Source organism: Solanum pennellii, chromosome 5 (genome assembly GCF_001406875.1).
Source record: "Solanum pennellii chromosome 5, SPENNV200".
NCBI lineage: Eukaryota > Viridiplantae > Streptophyta > Magnoliopsida > Solanales > Solanaceae > Solanum > Solanum pennellii.
In genome coordinates this window covers 33,094,501-33,116,630 of record NC_028641.1, presented here as the reverse complement: position 1 = coordinate 33,116,630, position 22,130 = coordinate 33,094,501, and the positions used below count along the sequence as shown (strand labels likewise).

The window sequence follows — 22,130 nt, the reverse complement described above, 5'->3', positions numbered from 1 at the left end:
GGAAGTTCCTCAAGGAGAAATTGCTCCACAAGGAGTTCAAGCTCCTCAGGATGCTCAAGTGCCTCCCCAAGGTGATCAAGTCCCTATTGTGGGTGGAGGTAACAAGGTGCCAGTTTTTTTACCCCGGTTATGGCTAATGGGGAGATTAGAGAGGCTCTCCTTACTCTAGCCCGAGCTATGACTACACAAGTGAATAGAGGCATTGGGCCTAGGGTGAATGTTTTCGAGAGTACTATGACCTATAGTTTCAGGGACTTTATAAGGATGAATCCTCCTATCTTTCTTGGTTCAAAGGTGCGAGAGGATCCCCAAGCCTTCTTGGATGAAATGCATAAGATAGTGCATGCTATGGGAGTGACTTGTAGGGAGAAGTCAGAGTTAGATTCATACCAATTCAAAGACATTGCTCAAGTTTGGTTCACTCAGTGGAAGGATAGTAGGCCGGTTGAATCGGGTCCCTTAGAGTGGGAAGAGTTTAAGGAAGCATTCTTATAAAGGTACTTTCCTCGTAGAAGAGGGAGGTTAAGATTGAGAAGTTTATAAACCTTAGGAAACGTAACATGAGTGTTGAGGAGTATTCCTTAAAGTTTATCCTATTGTCTAAGTATGCTCCATCCTTGGTGTCTAACCCTAGGGATGAGATGACTAGATTCTAGACCGGTGTTTCGGATATTTTTTGAACTAAGAGTACCGTACAGCTATGCTCCATGGTGACATGAATCTATCTAGGCTTATGGTGTATGCCCAATCTATTGAAGAGTATAACTTGGGAGGAGAAGTAGAGATGCTAAGAGGGGAAGAACCGATGAGCAAGTTCAACCTAAGTTTAAGAATAGGGTTCCAATTCAAGATGGATCCAGTGATCCTAAGGCTAACTATGATAGAGGTGGTGGTTCCCAAGTGGTTAACCCTACTTGTGCTACTTGTGGGAAGAATCACTTTGGGAAGTGTCTTGCCGGTACTAGTGGGTGATTTGGTTGTGGTAAGGATGATCAAAAGGTGAGGGGTTGTCCTATTATTACGGATAGAGGAAGAGAGGCCAAGAAAGTTCCTCCTAATGCTCCAGATGGCGGTGCACCAAAGAGAATCGTTTCTATGCTCTCCAAGCTAAGGGAGCAAATTCAGGTGATGATGCCAGTGGTGTTAGTTTTTCTTTTAGTTTTTATGGTTTCCTTCTAAGTGGGAGTATGGTGAGTAGTTGGGTCATAGATTTTTTTCTCTTCTCTTCTATTCCGTTCAAGCTTGAGAGATAGAATGTTATAGTAGTATGTTGCATGTTGCATTTTTGTGTAGCAATATAGTTGAAATTGAATTTTATTGTTTTCTTGCGTTGTGCATTTTATGAAGCTATGAATATGTTGTAAAATGATTTTATATGGTTTTTTCTCTCATATTATCATGCTTCCATCATAAATTTCTTAAGAGTCGCATTTGTGGAAATTTGAGCATATTTCACTGTAAGGTTCGGGCAGTTCACTGTAAAGATTTTGTAATTTTGACCAAATTGTTCTTTCATAAAAATGGATATAATTTGCATAGAGTTTATGTATATGATAATGATAATGTGTGGAGAAGGAGTTCTTCCTATATTGAAATGAAGAATGTGAGTCTTAATGTATGATGAGTCGTAGATTAGTTTCTATCTTCTTGTTGTGTTTGAGTCTCTTGATAATGTGGAGTTGATTGTTCTCCTATGTGTAGGTATTTGAGGATTATGTGGTATGGTTATGTTCCGGTAGTCTTGAGTTTCTTATCTCTTGAAAGTGCCTAACGAATAGCAAGTGTCATTTGAGGATGAATGTTCCCAAGTGAGGGAGTATTGTTACACCCTCGAAAATGAGCTAGGTTGAAATAGAGCCTAAAATGTGTGTCATGATGTTCTGAATTCCTAAAATGGTTAATCAATGTGTTTAGAGTCAGTATTTAAAGTTTGGTGAAGTTTGGAGGTCAAACGTTCAAAAACGTCCAAGGCGTTTAGAAACTAGTCGAAGTTGAAATAGTGTGTCATAGTGTTTTGCAGAGTAGTTTTGGGGGATGTTTTGAGGGTGAAATTGAGTATCGATGGTTCCTACGCATAGACGTACATGCAAATATTCAAAACATCCGATAACAACGCCCCGAGGACCAGTCGAAGGGTCTCCAAAGAGGACCCAAACATGGACAGTCAAGCTGCCGCGCCAGCCAAGATCTGACAGTGGTTGCACATCGCGCAGCTGGAAATGAATGGGCAAAAATCTTGCCCTGTGACGGGGATGGCACAAACCATTCTGTCTCAAAATTTTCCCGAAATAATATTTGAAAATGCCTCCGCATCGCACAATAAACTCCCAGATATGGTCGCGTCATTTTTAAATCAAATTTGAATTGGTTAAATTGTCTAATAAGTGCAGGGGTTATTTGGATAATATGGTGATGACTTATTCACAGTTATTGAGTCTTTCTATACCCCTAAACTCACCAATCAAAGCAAAACCCTCAACTCAAAACAAACCTCTCCATTCTTCTCTGCAAAAACCTCCATTGATGAAGCTTTGAAGCTCCAAGAAGAAGATAAATTTTACAAGTTTTTCTCAATTAATTTCGTGGGTTTTTCATCAAAATTAAGGTATGGTTTTTCATCCTTCAATCCTCTTTCTTCAAGGAGTCAATTCCAATGATTTTTCAAAGATGATGAAAAAAAGATTCCTTCTTATTCAACATCTAGCCATGGGTTCTTGCATAAAATGTTTTGAAACATTGTATTATGATTGAATTGATGTTACTTTGATGATTTTAACCTAAAAACTCTATGAATCCATGCAAAACATGCACTCTTAGGTTTGACTATTTTATGGGCGAAGTGATCATGTCTCTATACTATTGAATTCTTGTGTAGTTTGATTGGGCTAATAAAGTATGGAAGAATTATGTTAGAATCATATGTAAGATGTCTTATATTTATAAATTCATAATTTAATTACCTTGAATTCATTGTACATTATGATTATTGGATTGAATTGGTGATCATGGTCATTGGTAAGGGCCTTTGGGTATTGTGTTGGTCGAATTTGCTATAGATTGAAGTTGTGAGAGTGGATTGGTGGTATGCTGCCCTAACTCTATTAATATTATGTAATATAGGTCTTGAATTATGATTATTATTGGAATGTTCCACTTATGGTGGCGGTGCTTATGTGCTATACTTGTGAATTATGTGGCCTCGTTGGCATTACTTTATGAATTGTTAAACAATGTGGCCTCGTCGTCATTACTTTATGTATTATGATATTATCATGTTGTAACTTGATTATGTGAGTAATAGGAAGGTCTTGATGACTTATATGAGGCTTGTGATTGTTTATATTGAGGATTCAATAGAAGTGAGTAGGATGACTAGCAAGTATACTCAATTGTCTCTATGTGCTTCTTGAATTTTATGCTATATGTGATAAGATGATAATAAAGTGTGTCTTGATTTGGTAGACCTATGTCCATTAATTAATACATGAAGAATATTAAAATTAACATCTTGACTTAGTAGGCTTATGCACTTTTGTTTTGTATGTGTATGAATGAATGTTGAATGAAGGTCTAGGATCGGTAGACCTAAGATTGTGCCCTTATAAGCATAACTAATACGTGGAACCTTCTAAATAAAAAGAACGTTAAGAATGAGCTATCGTTATAGAACTTTAGTGGCATCCCTTGTGGAACTATTCTTGGTAGGGGTACTATGAGTTGGAAGGACAAAGAGATGGTACCTTCTCATATACCTTTAGATGATTGAACATATTCTATGAGAACAAAGGCTAACACCGAGCGAAAACGTTATGGGTTATACCTCTAATTGAGAAGGAGACTAGAGTGCATTGTGACTCTACTTGAGAAGGATACTAGAGTTCATAAAAGCCCTTGATATTCCTTAACCATGTGCCTACTTGGGATGTATCCTAGTTCTACCCTTGGAAAGTAAAACACCCTCCATCAGAGTAGGGTAGACTCTGGATTTCAAGCCTAGATAGTATGTTCTATATCATTTATTTCCTATTCTCATCATATGGGATACATGCTAGTGTTAGATAAGTACTATGAAGTTTGGATAGTGGAATGGGACGATATCTAGACATTTCACGACTAGGCTTTGAAGAAGTTAGTATGTGAGTCCCTAGGTCTTCTCCAAGACCATTATGTGAAAGTCCTTAATTGGTGAATGTATCTTAAATGGTCTGATGGACATAATGGCATAAGTAAAGGTATGTTAATGAAAAGGTATCTATGTGGAGTAGCTTAGAGGATTGCTTAGATAGGCTTGAAGATTGTGTATGGGCGGTCTCTTCATTTCTTCTTAGGTGAGTCTTAGAGTAATTCTAGGTAGGGAGTTTAACTAACTAAATGGGAATAATCTTATCTTAGGTAATCTAAATAATCTCTTTGGTGTGTGTGAAGGGATTGTTTGGATTGTTGCTTCATAACTCACTCAAGTGAGCCTTAGAATAACCTTTGGTAGGAGGGTCTCATGCTTATGTGTTTTGAAGTGATCTTGTGTAATATATGTGGTATTTATGTTATATGTGATTATTATACATATAATATGATATTTTACGTAAAAGAGCATGTTTTATTCAAATTTCCTTTCATCATGATTTTATGCATTACACCATACTTAGTAAATGCAATGTACTAATTCCATACATTTTATTTATATCTAAATGTGTAGGTGGCATTTGAAAGGAGTCTCGAAATGAAGGTTGGATTTGCATTTAATTCAAGCAAGAGTTGGTATGTCCTCACTAGATTCGAGGACATCATGATGTTTAGATTTCCTTATTGAAAGTATTGTAATAGACTAAACTTTTACATTTCGATTGTATGGGCCGTGTCCCAAGTATTTATGTGTCTAAGAAGGTGACTTTTGGACTTAGACTTTCTTTATGTTTTTCTATAAAAGATATTTTTTGAAGTATTACTATTTCATGTGAAAATTTTTAATTCCGCACTACTTTGCATACACGTATGCAATGAACGATGTCACAGAACCTGTACAAGACCTCCAAAAGGTCAAGCACGCCGTGTGACGATTTAGGAATGTCGTAACTTCTAAGGTGTACTCTCAGGTCGTAACAAGCTCTCTTATTACCAATACAGGTGCTCTCAAGAAAATTTAAGTCCCCAAGGCAACATATATCTAATATCTTGTGTGCTATTCTGTTTACATAATTTTGTATCAAACACAGCAATCGCCAGTAATGGAAATCCCACAAACACGATAATCTCCAAACACATGATATTGTATAAGAGTTGGAAGACAATGTTGTAAAGGAACGGTTCATGGTTTTGTTTATAGGTGGATTTGGGGAGGGTTTAATTAGTAATGGATAGGCAATGGGTGGGTTTATAAATTATTTTATAGTCAACAGTTGAGCGCTAAATATTTAAATAGTTTAAATTTAAAATCATTAAATAATTTATCAATTTCGGATTCAAAGGTGGATGGAGGGTAATTTTGTATTATTTCCAATACATCGAGGATATTTTAGACCCTTTTTTGAAAAATAAAAGGGATTAGATAACTGAGTCCATTATAATATGAAAGTCCTAAAAGCATACAACAATGTATTAGAATTTAGAAGATAACAAGGATGAACAAGAGAAGAGTCATAAAAGGAATTTGAGAAAAATGATGAGATCATTAAAATTGATTAACCGTCTAAAACATCATAAGAAGAAAACAATGAGGTAGTCATAGAAACCGAGGAGGAACACATTAGAATAGAAATTAATCCACTACATATAATGACTATTGAAGTGGAGGTGGTGGTGAAGAGTGAAATCTCACTACGACTTTAAATACAATACTTTTTAAAAAAAACATACATTTTAATTCAACTTTGTAGCTTTATGTCTTTCTATCTTTGATTTAGAATTATTTTAGTTCATAGTAGCAAGATCAGATCTGGAAGAGGTCAAGGGTGTTTATCCGAGTTGATAAGAATATATATCTATATATATAGTGTAGCCAGGTGTTGACACCAAACTTTGGTTGAATAGCTCTAAAATTAATATTTATTTTTAAACAGTTCAAAATACATGTTTTGTCGTTTTATGCATTTTGTTGATAATTTTCCTTTTTCTCATAGTATTAGGATTTTTACCGGTTAGTTTTGTTTATTATATTTTGTCACAGCCAGACGTTCAAATATTATTTCATTTTTTCTAAAATCATTATTTCTGTTAAATCGTATTTTTACATGTCATTGGTTACGTTCATTACATTTTTCATACTCATTTTCTCTGCTACATTTGTAAATATTTATTTTGATATTTATACAAAGTCTAGAAATTCATACACATGTATTTGATTAACCGGTGATTTTGGCCCACGATTTTAAGATAGTGGTATTGTACAATTGGTAGTTTTCAACTTTATATATATAGAATAATTGACTCATTTAAAGGTGGTGGATAAATTTTTTAGGGGTTATTCTTAAGATTTTATATTATTTCATTGCTCATTATTTTCTGGTAACAAATTCACCGGTGTTCCACCGAATTCCGGCAAATCCACCACCTAAACCCAAATTCACCGGAGTTCCACCGAATTCCGGCGAACCCACCACCTACACCCCATTTCATTTTTCTAGCCAAGACAACCCGTGAGTGTCACCAAATAGCAACCAACGAAGCTCTTAAACCAAAAACCATGAGATCCCCACTGTTTAATGCCATTAATGGCAGACTTCCACCTCCAAACCTCACTGCCATACCACACCTCACAAAACCACCATCTAGCCTACTTCTTCATCAGTTCGCACCACCATCTCCTCTGGCCAGAAACCACACGATATCCAGACACAAACAACCCCCAAACCCCTTCTGTTCTTCTCTAAGCAGACCATTCCCTCACTGGAAACGACCACCCAACCATCAGTGCTCACGGCTCTCCCTTTTCTCCATCATTTCCAACCAACAAAACCTCATACAATTGATGTTCAAGAGGGGGGTGAATTTTAAATTCAATTAGCCAACTATCAGTAGTCGATAGTCGACTCACCTGCAAGTTAGTAGGAGAATAAACAATAACAGAAAGTTGTAGTAAATAATTGACACAAAAGGTTTTATCCCGGTTCGGATCACCAATGTGGTGTCTATTCCAGTCCCCTTGGGTTAGAAGGATTTTCCTTAAGATCTTCTTGTTACAAGAATTTGAAACTTTATCATGTTTGATATGCATCAGATTTCTACCTTGAAACTGCCTCAACGTGTATACCTACACTCGAATTTTTTTTATTTTCTCTATTCTATTCAATTGTATCACTCACGTGTTTACAAACCTTTATGAAAGACAAAAGAAAACTATTTGCTAAGCCCAAGTGAAGTTGTGTACTTCACACTACAAAACTAGGTCGATATAAATAGATGATGACCTTTGCTCTTTGTAAGGAAAACCCCAAGGGATTCATCTAAATCAAGGATTAATTTAGGGAGTCCTAATTGAGGGCGATTTAGTTGATCTGTATCCATGTATTAAATTGTCTTCTTCTTCTTTCCTTTTGCTAATTAGATCTTTTCCTTGTATGATTGGCAGACTTCTTATCTCGTGGCTTGATTCTTGGCTCTTTCCTTTCTTGATTATTCGGTTGTGAATTCTGGCAAGAGTATTTACTTTTGCTTCATTACTTTATATGTTGATTGACCATATATTTTTTTCCTTCTTTTGTCCCTTAGATTTGAGGCTTTCCTTTCCAATGTTTCTCTACAATTTAAGCAAATATTCTTTTCCTTCTTGAAGTCGTTTGCGTTGATGATTTCCTTTTTGAATTAGTGACCTACGAAAATTGAGATCAACACATTATTTCAAATTCATTTAACTTTAAGGAGTTAACAACAGCATCGAGAATTCAGACCACCAGATCCCAACCAGATACGCCATTTTCGGCAAGCACAAACTGACTCCTCCCCTTCCCTCTCTATGAGATTCCTTTGAATATTTTCCAGCGAGTTCGTGAGCAACAAGAAACAACCAGGCCCACAAACAAGTTCTCAGAAGCATCAACAAGAACAACTACAATTTCAATATCCGGCTTGACTTCTAATTTCTCCGGTTCATTTTTCCTATTAGAGTCATATTTATTAGTATAATTTTGTTAATATAGTTTATCTCTTGTGTTGGGTTGAATTTTCTTATTTTTGTTCCTCTTTAAATCCTTTATTTTGTTAGTTTTTATTTTACTCTCATCAATTATGTGCTCTTGAAAGTAGCATTTTATTTGTTCTACTAGTGGTAATTTTAATTATTTAACTTCTTTTTTTATTTAATTATCAATTGTTCTCTCTTTTCTTTATTGGTTTCTTCTAATGAATGTTGTTAATGGAATATTACTTTCTATTCCTTCCGTCTCTATTTAGTTGTCCACTTTAGAATTGACACACATATTAAAATAGTAATAATTAGCATAATGAAGTTACAATTTTATCTTTATTAATTATGATTTCAGAAAGAATGAATAATTATTTTGAGATTTTCAAGAAATTTAAATGAGGATATAATAGGAAAAAAAGTGTTCTTTCTTAATTTGTCAAAATGGACAAGTAAATGAAGATTTTAAAAGAGGAAATATGGACAAGTAAATAGGAATGGAGGGAATATCCATTTTTATTAAATCGTTGCCAAGTTTGAATGTTGTAATGATTATTGTTGACTATTATTCTTATACTATTATTGTTGTCACATAGTTTATAAAATAATACTTACAATCTATCAGTTATTAAAACTAAAACACTATATTTTCTTAAATACAATATTACATAGTAACAAATATCAATAATGAAAAGGAAAATAAATAATTATAACATCTTATCATTTATCCGTCAATCAATCATGTTTAATTTAATTTTATAATTTATCCTTTTGCCTCCAGAATGTATTACTATTTGATATTTTTGAGAATTTAGATGATTATCAACATGAGATATTAAATTTCCTAATAAATAAATAATATTTATATGTATTAACAAATACTTATAACAATAACTTTGGAGAAACATAAACAACAAAGTTTAAAACATGTACTAAAATGTAACAATTGATATCATAAACATAAACTAATGACTATAAATAAAATATACGAAGATCTATAAAAATAGAATGAAACAGAAATGAAAAAATTAAGTCCACTGAATGCACAGTGTCCACATAAGAAAATTATTCCCCTATAGTACCTGAGGTTTAATGGAATAGTGTCACGATCCAAAGTGCCTCCTAGAATTTAGGGCATCCTTTAAGTCGGAACACAACATACTTGACCTCTCGGAGGTCTTGTACAAGCCCTTAGACATTATTCATTGCATATATACAAAAAGTAGTGCGAATTTAATTTTTTTTTAAAACATAACGTGGAATCAGTTCATAAAACTTCTAACATATGTATCCAAAACCATCTATGACACCATGAATACAATAGTCTTGGATCGCGACCCATAAAAGTCTAACATAAAGACAACATAGTGGTGGAAGTCCTCGGATGCTATGAGGACTCACCAATCTTCTCTTCTTGGAAACCTTTGAAACTCTACCCTTCAAGCAACCTCAATCTTCTCAAGACCCTACATGGACAACATGTACGCAACATGCGTTAGTACGATATGTACTAAGTATGAAAATTATCATACCAAACACAAGATATCTCAAAGGGTTAGTCAACAATAGACATAATCATAGGAGATAAAGACATAAGCATAACATGAATAACATAAGAATATTAAAGCATCATAAAGCATATAAGAGTTCATACTTAAATCTTTGTCCTTCTTACTCAAATGAACTAACTCACAAGCCTCCTCTAATTATACTAGTGCAAGGCTAAGGTAGCACTCCATTCTACTAGCAAAGCTAAGTACATCTCTTTGGTCATTCTTGATCATAGTCCACTTTCATAATTAAGATCTAAGTTCATCATAACATATGAGCATTATTCCCCTAGGCCAACTCAAAACACACTTGTGCAATTCATGTGAAGCATCCCATAATACCGCACACACTAAGCATATCTTGGAGTCACCCTATAGTGTTCATGTCATCTTAGGAGTCACCTAATAGACCTAATCCATGTTGTCAAGAAACCATCATCTTAAATCACCATGTCATGGGATACAACTATAGTCACTATCCAAGCTGAGCATACATCATGTAGGGGTCATGTCACAGGTAGCTTTAAGTTATACTTGTGCAATGTATAGATGGCATTCCATACTACCATCCATACTAAGTACTCCTCTAGACTATCCTACTCCAAGCTAACTTATCTTGTGACCTTGTCTATTAAGCTCAACATATTACCATAATAGACCTACTACCACGGAAAGCATCTCAACATACTAACCAAGCTACTAAAGGAAGGATACAATCAACCTTATCACCATGCATTCAATTATGTAGATGTAATCTAACACATGGGAGCATGTAACCTCAACCCTAAGCTACCATGAGAAACTAACCTCAAGTTGTTCCATGAAATACACCTTAGATGTAAATCAAGCTACCATTGGGAGAGTATAGGCGTTTCTCCTAAAGCTACCATGAAATGGTTTTGGCCTAACCAAGTCAAGCTAACATGAACAAGTATCCTTATTACACAAGACCAAGTTAATCATGGGAGACCTTGCATCCTTTATCCCAAGCTAACATGAGAACCACCATTCTCAAGCTACCATGAAGTTTATCACCTCAAGCTACCATGAGTATTTCAACTCAAGCCTCATTAAGATTTACTATCCTAAGCTACCCTTAAGACCTTCTATCTCAGGCTATCATGAGTATTTCACTCAATCCATCATACCCTTGGTGTTATCTCACCAAGTCTACTACACAAGAAGTGATCATACTATTCACCTTCAAGCTAACCTTAGTCTACCATGTATTGATTTACTTTAGGTTCTTAAGTCAAATAAGGTTCATCTATGTGAGAACTTGTTTCTCCTAATCATGTTCATGTCTAGGTGTAGAAGAGAAAGGAAACATCATCACAATCATCCTCATCATGGCTTTACCCCCAAATCCCTAACAACAATGGTCATAAGCCCTACAAATGACTACTACGTTTAGTCATCATGATTCATACTCAATTACATGTTAATCTATTCAATTAGATCGTCAGAAGACAATTCTAGTAATATGTGATTCACATAGGTTCAATTTCACCTTTACAAGTCAAGACAAACCTAGTTCAATTCATATTTAGTTGATTCAATCATGATCAAATTGTATAGAATACAATTGAATAAAGAAGATCAGCATAAAAACCTTCATCTAGTCTCTAATGGCCTAAAATCACCATGATCACATTCAAGTTCAATTACCACAATTAACTATGAAATCATCATGAAAACAGTGCATAATCATCATATAAACATCATTGAATGCTACCTACTAGATTGGGATCACAATCAAGTCTCACCCACAATGCAATCACAATCCTCTCTAGATTGGGGTTTGTTGGATTCACAATTGAGAAATAACTAGGGACTCCATGAATGGGAGAGTCCATGGATGAATAAGCTTCAAATACCTTAGAGCCTTAAACCCATCTTGAAACCTTGATGAATTTCATCCTAGAAATTGCCTCCAATTTCTCTTCTTCTTCAATGGTGGTTTTGGGAGATTTTGGAAGAGAAAGGTTTTAATTTGGAGTATAGGGTCTAAATGGATATTGTAATACTTATATACACTTCAAATATCTAAAATAACCGCCAATATTAATCCCTAAAGTGCCCAAAAGACCCCTGCACTTAATGGACATTGTAATCAATTCAAATTTGACTTAAAAACGACACGACCAAATCTGGGAGTTTACTGCACGTCGCGGGTGCACTTTCAATTCTTGATTTCAAAAAATTTTGATACAGAATGGTTCATGATGGCCCCGCTTCACAGGGCAAACTTTTTGCCGTCCAAGTGTAGGCTGCGCGTCTGCCAATTCTTGGCTAGCGCGACAGCCTACTTGGTTAAGTTTTGGTCCTCTTTGGGGACCCTTAAGGTGGTCCCGGGGGTGTCTTTCTCAGACGTACGACCGTTTACATGTCATTATAGGTATAGGAATCATCGATACTCAATTTCACCTTCAAACCATCCCTCAAAATCCATTATGAAACACTACGACACACTAGTTCAACTCGACTAGTTTCAGAACGTCTTGGACATATGACCTCCAAACTCTTCCAAACTTCATATACTGCCTCTAAACATTAGTTTAGTCATTTTAAGACCTTATAAGCTCATAACCAACATATTAGCCTCTAATTCAACCTAGCTCATTTTGAGGGTGTAACAAATACATCCTCTCATGATGGAATGATTTTAGTCACAAGTATATTTATACAAAAACAACGGTGTCAATGTGACATTCAACATGGGAAAATTACTTAAATATTTAATTGTGCAGAAGAAAAAGAAGATGAAGATGAAGCAGAAGAAGAAGTAGTAGTAGTAGTTCAGAATTTTTTTAATTGAAAAATGAGAGGAAATTCTTCTATTTATAGACAACAAAGGATAGTGTGAACGAATGTTTGTTGTGTCTTATCGAAAAATGTTACAACTCTTCGGAAAAGTGATAATCTTTCATAAAAGTCATAATTTTTCATAAAAGTCGTAACTCGTCATAAAAGTTGCAACTCTTCATAAAAGTCACATCTTTTCAAGAAAGGGGAAGACTATTTTTGGGTAACTATTCATAAAAGTCAAAACTCTTGATAAAAGTCATAATTTTTCATAAAGTCATAATTTTTCATAAAAGTCACATCTTTTAATGAAAGGGGAAAACTATATTTGAAAATAAATAAATTTAAAAGGAAACTATAGCTTGTGGTGGTGCCATGTATACGGGCCTAGGGTTCTCTTTTATACAAATATATGATTGTCATTATTTAATTGAAAAAAGGTCAAACATACCCCCCGAACTTTGAAAAATTGTATTTAATATACCCTCTATTATACTTTAAGGTCATATATATCGCTACCGTCATACTTTCGGATCATATATACCCTTTAATCAAACAGTCTAACATGCGGCACCATCTCAATAACTTGCCCACTTTTAATTTTTTTTAAATCCAAATTTAAAAACCCACACAATTATATTCTTACCCACTTTAAGACCCAAAATAAAACCCACCCAATTTTGGATTTTGGGTTGCCACAAACTTCTGCAATCCTTCCAATTATCAGAAAACTCACAAAATCAACAACTTTACAACTTCATGATATCAAAGTATAACCCAGAAAATTAATAAGACAAATACGAAATCAATTCAATTGTCCCAGAAACTTTAAATTGTGTATGTTATCTACAAGCATATTCATAACAACAAAACAATTATACAAAGCAACAAAACTTAAATCGTTAAATTAATACAAGAAGTATGTATATATTCCACTCTGTTAAGAATTTTCATGAGTAATTACCCAAGAAAGAGGATCTTATTAACAGGAACGAAGATGCTATTCAGAGAGAAGTAGGAGCCATTTGAGAGAAACGCAGAGACATTCAGAGTTCATCTAGAATTGTAATTTTCCAATTAAATATTACTTTCATCATCTCCAAACTTTGTTCCATCTGGTTCACTAGCTTTACCTCCAAATCCAACTCTTACCTAGGTAATTCAATTTCAATTTTGCAATTTAATAAAACATTAATATTTTGACACCCATAACTTTGGAGGTGGGTGCAGTGAAGGTAGGGAATCCAGAGTTTTTAAATGGAATATGAACGGCTTAGAGACGCACGCTGAGAAGCTTGAATCGGGAGATTTATCGAAGCTTTTGTTACTCGCACTTTGGTTAGGATTTCTTTAATTCGAGTCTTAAAGTGGGTAAGTATATAATTGTGTGGGGTTAAATTTGGATCTAAAAAAATTAAAAAATTGGGCAAGTTATTGAGATGGTGCCACGTGTCAGACCGTTTGATTAATGGGTACATATGGTCTGAAAGTATGAGGTAGGAATATATACGACCTTAAAGTATAACGGAGGATATATACATACTATATTTTAAAGTTCGAGGATATATTTGAATTTTTTTCCTTGTTTAATTGGTTTATTTTAATGTTAGGCTTATTTGTGGCTTTGTTCCACTTTTTTGAACAGTTGATGTTACTGTTCTTATTATTATGGTTGAATATTATTTGTTAGATTTATGGCTATTATTTTTGTGGTTATTATTATTGATTATGTTGCTCGTTTTGTGTAGGATTGATTTTAGTTATTTTTTGTTTTTATTAACTTGTTCTTTTATAAATTAATATTGGCCGATGAAATTACTATCGATCTCCAAGGCCTCCCATGTTCATAAGACGAATTTTTATTTTTAAAATTATTATTTTATTCATATTTATATATCACTAACACTTTTACTAAGTGTCTTTACATGTACACCGAGGTGCTTTCCGTTGAAGCTATTCGAATTAGGTTCGAATTATACTCTTTTTCATTATTGCATATAATTGATGATGGACAAATTTAGTATTGTTTTATCATATTACTTGTGTATATTGAATGTTTATTATACTTGTATATTATTTTATTCTACTCAATTTGAAAAAATAAACTCAGTCAAAAATTACAATTGTGAATTTCGAAGGATGCCTAAACCCTTTACTCCTTTTTTTTTTTAAAAAAAAAATCTTTAATTCTCTTAAAATTGATAACTATTTTTTGGTGAGTCACCACGACGTTGTGGCTCAAAGGGATGTCAACACAAGAAATTTCATGAAGGGTGTCCAAACTATTAATAGTAACAATCTTTTAAAAAAAAAAGACGATTTAAATTACCAAAACAAATAATCAAGTTAAGCACTATTTAATTAAATATAAGAATATTTTTAAAAAAGAATTACAAGTGTGTAATTCAAAACTAATATAAAGAAAATAAACTACTATTGAAAACATAATTTAAATATATTATTAGAATCGTACACGACGAGATTTTATATCATGAAACATTTTTATAATAGACTCAGTAGAAATAGCACGACGTACTTTCTTTACTACGTAAGGCACTATACAACCGTCTTAAAACTAATCATCCATTAAATTTCGCAAGACATTTTTAATATACTTCATTACCGAGAAATCGTTTTAAATGGTTGTAGTAGCAAGTGGATTTCACTAAGCGAAATAAAAGTGGATAAGTTAAGTTTTTTTTTTTGTCTTTATCAATTTTCTTGAAAGTTGACCAAGACCACCTAAATCAAACTTAAAAGTGGATAACTTAAATTTTTCTGTCTCTACCAATTTTCTTCAAAGTTCACCAAGTCTACCTAAATCAGAGAACTTTTATCAGTATCATGTACATCGATAATGTAATTTGGATGATGAGTCTCCTATTTATAGAAAAAGAAAACTTTATTCCATAAGGAAAAAGTATTAAAATTTAAGAAAAATTTATTCTACAAGGAAAAGGTATTAAACTTTAAGGAAATAATTCAATTTTAATTGAAAAAAAATCCACAAGGAAAAACATTAAATTCAAGAAGATCTTATTCTACAATAAAAATGTATTAAATTTTAAGGAAATAATTCAATTTTAATTGAGAAAAAAATATTTAGTATAGGTTGGATTTGAACTTGGATCCCTAAAGCCAATCATGATAGCATTAACCATCAAGCTACTGAATATTTATGGCAAATAATCGAATTGCGCTAGCTATTGCCTACTCCATTGTGTATTACTTTGTTATATCAGTGCGTCCAATTTCTATATATACCAATAGAAAGTCAAAACTTTACATGTATATATACTAAAAATTTTCGACTTGAACACCCTAGAGCTTACGTAGTGTCATCCCTATAGATATAATTTTCTTTTAGCAGAAAAGAAGTACCTAGAGAAGTTGCTGAAGATTACTGGAGTATTAGGTTAAATTTATACAATATAAGTTTGAGGTATGACAACAAACAGTGAACTCCTACCTTTATGAGTCATTTGATTTGAATTCAAGTTATGGTAAGATTGATGAAGATAAGATGAGTTATATTAGGATTAATTGTAGGGAAAACTGTATATGATGATAAATTATTAATTCAAATTAAATATTATAGTCACAGTTTAATTTAATTGTGCCCCGTAGCAAACATGTTGTCAGTTGCCTCTCTCCCTTAAACTTTCGCTCGCCACGCTCCCCCTCGCTTCTCTCGCTTTATACAAACAGTAATGTATAAACTGCGTTTTTGTTTGTATAAAGCGATAAAAAATTGTATATACACATGCAAATTATATCTTCGTCCTATACACTTATAATTATACAATACAAATATTTTCATACCTAATTTTCTTTTGCATTTCTCTCTTTCTCGCTTTATACAAACACAAATTATACAAAATACAAGTTATAATTTATGTTTGTATAAAGCGAGAGAGAAAACAATATTTGATATACAAACATTTTATTTCGATTTAATTGTATATAAATTCAAATTTTATACAGATATACAAACACATAAAATTGAATTGAGAGGATACCAACAATTTATACAAACAAGAGATTGACAACAACTTATACAAATGTCCTGTCAGCGAACTATACAAATCTGAAGAGGAGCCAGCGAATTATAGAATTATTTCTTGTGTATATATGTATAACGAAATAGTCACTGTCTTTTGTATGTATGTATAGCAAAATAGCATAGCAAAATTTGCTACGAAGTGCAATTATGCAAACTGTAGTTATAACATACAAATATGATATTGTGTTTGGTATATGTGAACGTTACTCTTAATCATGGTGCAGTAAATTCTATTGAGATTATTTATTATTAAGTGTATGATTTGTTATATTTAATATAATATGGATTGTATAAATTTTAAGAGCAAGTTATTTGTTTACAAAATTACCCTTCATGAGGTGAAAAACTATGTATAAAAAAGGGTTAAGGATATATCGTTGTCATTTACATATTTTATCTCAGAATAAGTTAATCAATTTTTAAACCCAACATCTCCCCCCCTCTTTTGCACTACTGTTCCGGCCATTCCTCTCTGTCTCACCATTTCGCCAACGACTTGCAGGTATTTCTCTACTCTTTCTCTTAGCTATGACACTTGTCCCTTATCGTATTATTATTGATTTTGGGAACTTAGAGTGTGTTTGGTACCAAGGTTTTCCATTGGTCAAAATGTTTCTTTAATTCCACTTGTTTAATCAAAGTATGTGAGAAAACAAGTTCATTTATGTCTTTTCTTACCCAACCCACAAACCACCACTCCCCACATAGTATTTTACTAGATTATCAATAAATGCTTTTGCTTTACTTATTAACACTTGAAAATAAATAAAAAAACACCCATTTTTCAACAAACCAAACACTTTAGCGGATATGTTGTCGTTATTAGGTTTCTGAAAATGTGAGCAATACTTCTTAAAAAAATTGGGAGGGTACATGAAAATTTTCAGAGGCTACATTTGCTATGTGATGCACCTAAGCTATTTGATGAATTGCCTCTTAATTTGCTAAATGTTGTTCGTCTGAAACTAAATGACTTATGAGTTCTTGGATGCTTTCCCCTAACTGACAGTTTGAGGGAGACATTATAATCTTAATGAAATTATTTTACATTACTTGTTCTACTATTTTCGTGCAAAGCACAATTTTGAATGTGGGGGTGGAGAATTTGATTCCCTTTGTTTTCTATGAGGTTGCTCGAGCTTATCTTTTCAATTTTGCATTTTCTTTGTGCTTTTACATTTTGTATATCATAGCTTAGTTTCTTTTCTTTTTAGTAAGTCTTGCATAGCAGTTAGGTTTCTTGAGTTTCTTCCAAGTCATGGTTCTTTCCCCAAGCATTTCTTTTATTTTTCAAACAGGTATTTTTAAGAATTAATTAGTAAAACAACACCATACCCAGTATAATCCCACAAAGTATGGTTTGGAGCGCAAACCTTACCTCTATCTCAAAGATTGTTAGGAACTAATTAGTAGTGAGTAAATAAAAGAGAAGTCTTGGAGTCAAATTATGCTCCCTGCTCATGACTTGTTTGATACCCACAAACTTTTTTTTAATCAAGAAACTACACAAATAATGAACCAGATTTGAATCTGGCCTAACATATATATCGTTAGCAGGGGCTGGCTCTTGCATATAAGTTGAATGAACTACCCATGGATTTTTGTGTCAAATTGAGAAAAATGATCTTGTTAGTGATGCTTAGGCTCACCTCTCACGTTTTGAATCCTTGCTCACTGATCTTTTGTATCAAGTGATATTTTCTCAGTTGTTCTTGCTAGGAGTAGGAATTAATCCATCCTGAACAATTCATGTGCCAACTGTTGATACAAAAGTAAAGCACGATTTTAATCTCTAGAATTTGAACAGACATGAAAACTCAGCAATTAAACAACCAATGCTTGTGGCCTTGACCGAGTAATCTCAAAATTAGACACTAACTTGTCAGTTAAATTTTGTTGAGAGCCGAAAATGTAGCTTCATATTTGAGTACTAGGGTTCTCCATTAAAGTTGAGACTGCTTTCCAGAATGCAGGTTTTTCTGGATCTACTCGCTGGTTACTTAAATCCTCTTAGCTTTCACTCCTGGCCTTTTCTCTTACTCCATTGCATTTCCCTTGTTATTTCATGTGCTTTACCTCTTATCATTTTCTTAATGCTGCTTTATAGGTTCAAGAAAAAACTTGTGGGTGAAGCCTGGTTTGTCTCATTTGCTTGCTCTTCTCAATATTCTACAAGAAAATAAAACGCTGTTTATGGCTGTACTGGAGAAGATATCCGAGGTTATTCAACAAGATGAGTTGATGAAGAAGGGTTTAAGAAAATCAATGTTGACGTTAATGCAGGAGTGGAATAGTTTTGAAGAGGATTCTGACTTGACCACACATGTTTCCAATATGCCTCAACGAACTGGAGGTCAGGGAGAAGCACCTGAGTTCAGTACAAGAATCAGTGGTCGATAGTTCTCAGAAACTTAACTTGATCAGGGAATCTGTGGAGCAGAGATGGAAAGAAGTTGAGGAAAACATGGAAGAATTTTGTGCAATTCAAGACAGAAAAATCAGGGATTTGGAACGCAACTGGAAAGACTTCATTTTGGCCAAAGAGGAGTTTGTTGTAACTGTGAAATTGAACGAGAAGAAGCTGAACGAGCAAGAGAAGATGTGGGAACGTCGCGAAATAGAATTTGAGCATAAGCAGCTGGAGAATAAACTTGAACTCCAGGAGCTATCGTCTAATTTACTCAAGGAAGGACTCCAATTAAGGGAGAGAAATAGGCAACTGTCAGAAGAACTTGATTCTATGAAGAAGAAACTGGATTTGGTTAACGGTGAGCTTGAACAAGAAAAGGAAAAAAACCAAACAGAACAAGGATTATTCAAGAAAAGAATGAAAGATATATCACTTAATGAAACACAGGTTGAGGTAATGGAAGATCGGTTCAAATTTCAAGTGCTTGAGGAAACAAAGAATCAACTGAAAACTATTGGTAATGCCCCTGAAAAGACTGAGGCTATTGACAATGTCGAAGTGGATAGATTTTATACGACCTCTACTGATTCTGCTGATATAAAACTTGTTCTGACAATGACTGGGAAGGCTTTACAGATATTCTTAAATGAGCACGAGAAGAAGCCAGATTCAATGTCTGATGATGTTTTTAGGTCCCTTCATTCGTCTCCCAACCCTGCAATGTTGGTGCTTGATGCAATGGAAGGGTTCTATCCTCCCCACTTGACGATGATGAAGGGAGATACAGAGTTTGAGGGCACTGTTGTCAGGAAGACCTGCATTCTTCTGTTAGAGCAGTTAATTAGATTCTCACCGAAGATTCAACCTACTGTCCGTAAGAGAGCAATGGAACTAGCAAGTGAGTGGAAGTTTAAAATGACTGGGGATCAATTGAGATCTTGGGTTTCTTGTATCTGTGGGCTTCTTATAATCTGGTATCTGATTTTGACGTGGATGAGCTTTTGAACCTGCTGGCTGTCGTAACTGAGCATAACAAGTCATCGGAGTTGTGTGATCTTCTTGGTTTGACTGAGAAGATCCCTTGTAAGTATAGATTATATTCATATGTTATTCTTTTTGTAGCATTCCCTCTGCATATTCTCTTGCCAAACCTAGGCTACCCCTAGGTAAGGAAATTTCTGTATTGCCGATTATGCATCTCTGTTCACATAAATACAGGAAATATGGTAAAAGGATCAGGTCTTGTACTTAATCAGATGGATATTGATGATCAATTAGATTTTGTCTTGGCAATCTCATGCACATAGCAATTGATGCAACCGGTAGTTGCATTACTAGCATCCATCAGTTTCAAATTTTTGTTTGTTTGGCTGTTTGTATTACTAGCATCTAAGGCTGACTTGATTTGCAGCTTAAACTCTTGAGTGAAAAGTATGTCTTTCAACAACTAACTGAAAAAAATAGGTCCTTCATTATAAGTATCTGATGGTTGATATATAAATGCATGAGAAGAGATGAGACTGGTTGATTATTTATATGTCATCATAACAAAAATATAATTTGAAAAGTAACAGATTAATTTGTAATAGAAGATTGATTGATGAATTCATGTAAAAAAGATAGAACTGTAAAATAGATTCCTAAAATGAAAGAAAAGTAAACATAGACAGGTATACAAGGCTCTTTTGTCTTTGTAGGTTCTTTTTGGTGGACTCCGAGTTAAATATTTTGCAGCTAAATTCACCAAAAGAAACAAGAATACTTAACAACAACACTGATTGAACTGTAACGCAAGATAATGAACATAATTGAAGTGCTGAATGCTAATTGATTGTTAATCACAATTTTTTTGCTATGTCGAGCCAGTAATAATGGTACATTGAAGGGTTTTGAGTTTTAGGTGGCATGTTATTCTGTTGAGGATTATTGATTGTGTGATAACTGGTTCGACAAACAGATCGAATAAACCAACTAATTAAATTTTAGACATGTTCAATAACATATAAGGAAAATCATGTATGAGTAAAATGGTCACATAAAATGTTCTAGAGATTTTATGTGGAATAGACTTTTTTATGTTTGAAGACTGATTACCAACAACAACAACACATACCTAGTGAAATCCCACAAATGGGGTCTGGGAAGGGTAGATTGTATGCAAATCTTCACTACCTCATGGAGGTAGTTAGGCTGTTTCCGAAAAATCCTCGGCTCAAGTGCCGCAAATCCAAGTACAAAGAACAAGAAAACAGTAGAAAAAGATAGAAACTAAAAAGGGAAGTAGAGCAAATCTTACAAGAAGGGAACAAGAACAACAAAGTAGTGAGATATTCGAAACACGATAAGCAACAAACATTGGTAGATATCAAAAGCAAGAACTACGATAATACAACTAGTACAACGACAAACATCAACAAGCCTAAACCCTCGGAAAGCAAGACAACACTCCACTACCTACTAACCTTTACCCCATTACGCGGCCTCTACATCCTCCCATCTAAGATCATATCCTTGATAACCTGAAGTTGTGTCATGTCCTGTCTAATGACCTCTTCCCAATACTTCTTCGGCCTACCTCTACGTCTACCTTTCCTCCTACTTGGGATTACCAGAGATTCAAAAAATAAACATAAATAATAAATAAAAGAAAAGAACAGAAAATCTTCTAATCCCCACAGGAAGTGGTCAATATATAAGCTAAATTGGTTGCATAAATATTAAAAAGTAATTTTATAATCAGAAACATTTTTCCACCTAAAAACAACGTATTTTTGTAAATCACCTAGCAGTAACCATCTGTGTCATCTTTTCTTCTTCGAAGTGTCTTATCTAATCAGCGCAGAAAGGATTGTTAGCTGGTTGGAAAGCTTAATTATATGGATATTAGATATTCCATTTTTTCAGCTACTTCATTAGGATAAGGGATGAGACCCACCATCGCCTGAGACATCTATATGAGCATAAAATATTAGAATTTAGCAACAATTTTTTGTACAATGCATAAACAATTTAAGTAAGTATACATATAATATAGCTTAGTTTAGATTTTAATCATATTATCTGGCAATGGGATTAACATCTTTTCAATGTCATATAAAGAGGATTACTCGAGTTAATTAAGTAGTATAATTCAGATAATACATGATAAAAGATTTTCCTACTTTATCAAATATATATATATATATA

General features: G+C 33.9%; 2 protein-coding genes across 7 annotated transcripts in view; both read left to right on the top strand.

Annotated features, from left to right (window-relative positions):
• The first annotated feature begins 16,940 nt into the window (after positions 1 to 16,940).
• Positions 16,941 to 22,130, top strand: part of LOC107018766 (FRIGIDA-like protein 1) — a 21,416-nt gene continuing 16,226 nt past the window's right edge. The window contains exons 1-2 of one of the 6 annotated variants that reach the window (XM_027917365.1): positions 16,941 to 17,036; positions 18,642 to 20,027. The gene's annotated coding sequence lies outside the window, so the exon portion shown is untranslated. Of the gene's footprint in view, positions 17,037 to 17,146; positions 20,028 to 22,130 lie in introns of those variants that run through there. The other 5 variants (XM_027917367.1, XM_027917366.1, XM_027917364.1 and 2 more) reach the window with 5 other exon arrangements.
• LOC107019440 (FRIGIDA-like protein 3) lies at positions 18,999 to 20,251 on the top strand. The gene is made up of 2 exons (XM_015219942.1): positions 18,999 to 19,842; positions 20,163 to 20,251. Exons 1-2 carry the CDS (start codon positions 18,999 to 19,001, stop codon positions 20,249 to 20,251), a joined length of 933 nt encoding a protein of 310 aa, XP_015075428.1.

Coding starts and splice junctions, on each gene's coding strand:
- LOC107019440 (XM_015219942.1), top strand. CDS start 18,999: ATGGAAGAATTTTGTGCAATTCAAGACAGAAAAATCAGGGATTTGGAA. Junction 19,843..20,162: donor GAGAGCAATGGAACTAGCAA/GTGAGTGGAAGT, acceptor ACATAAATACAG/GAAATATGGTAAAAGGATCA.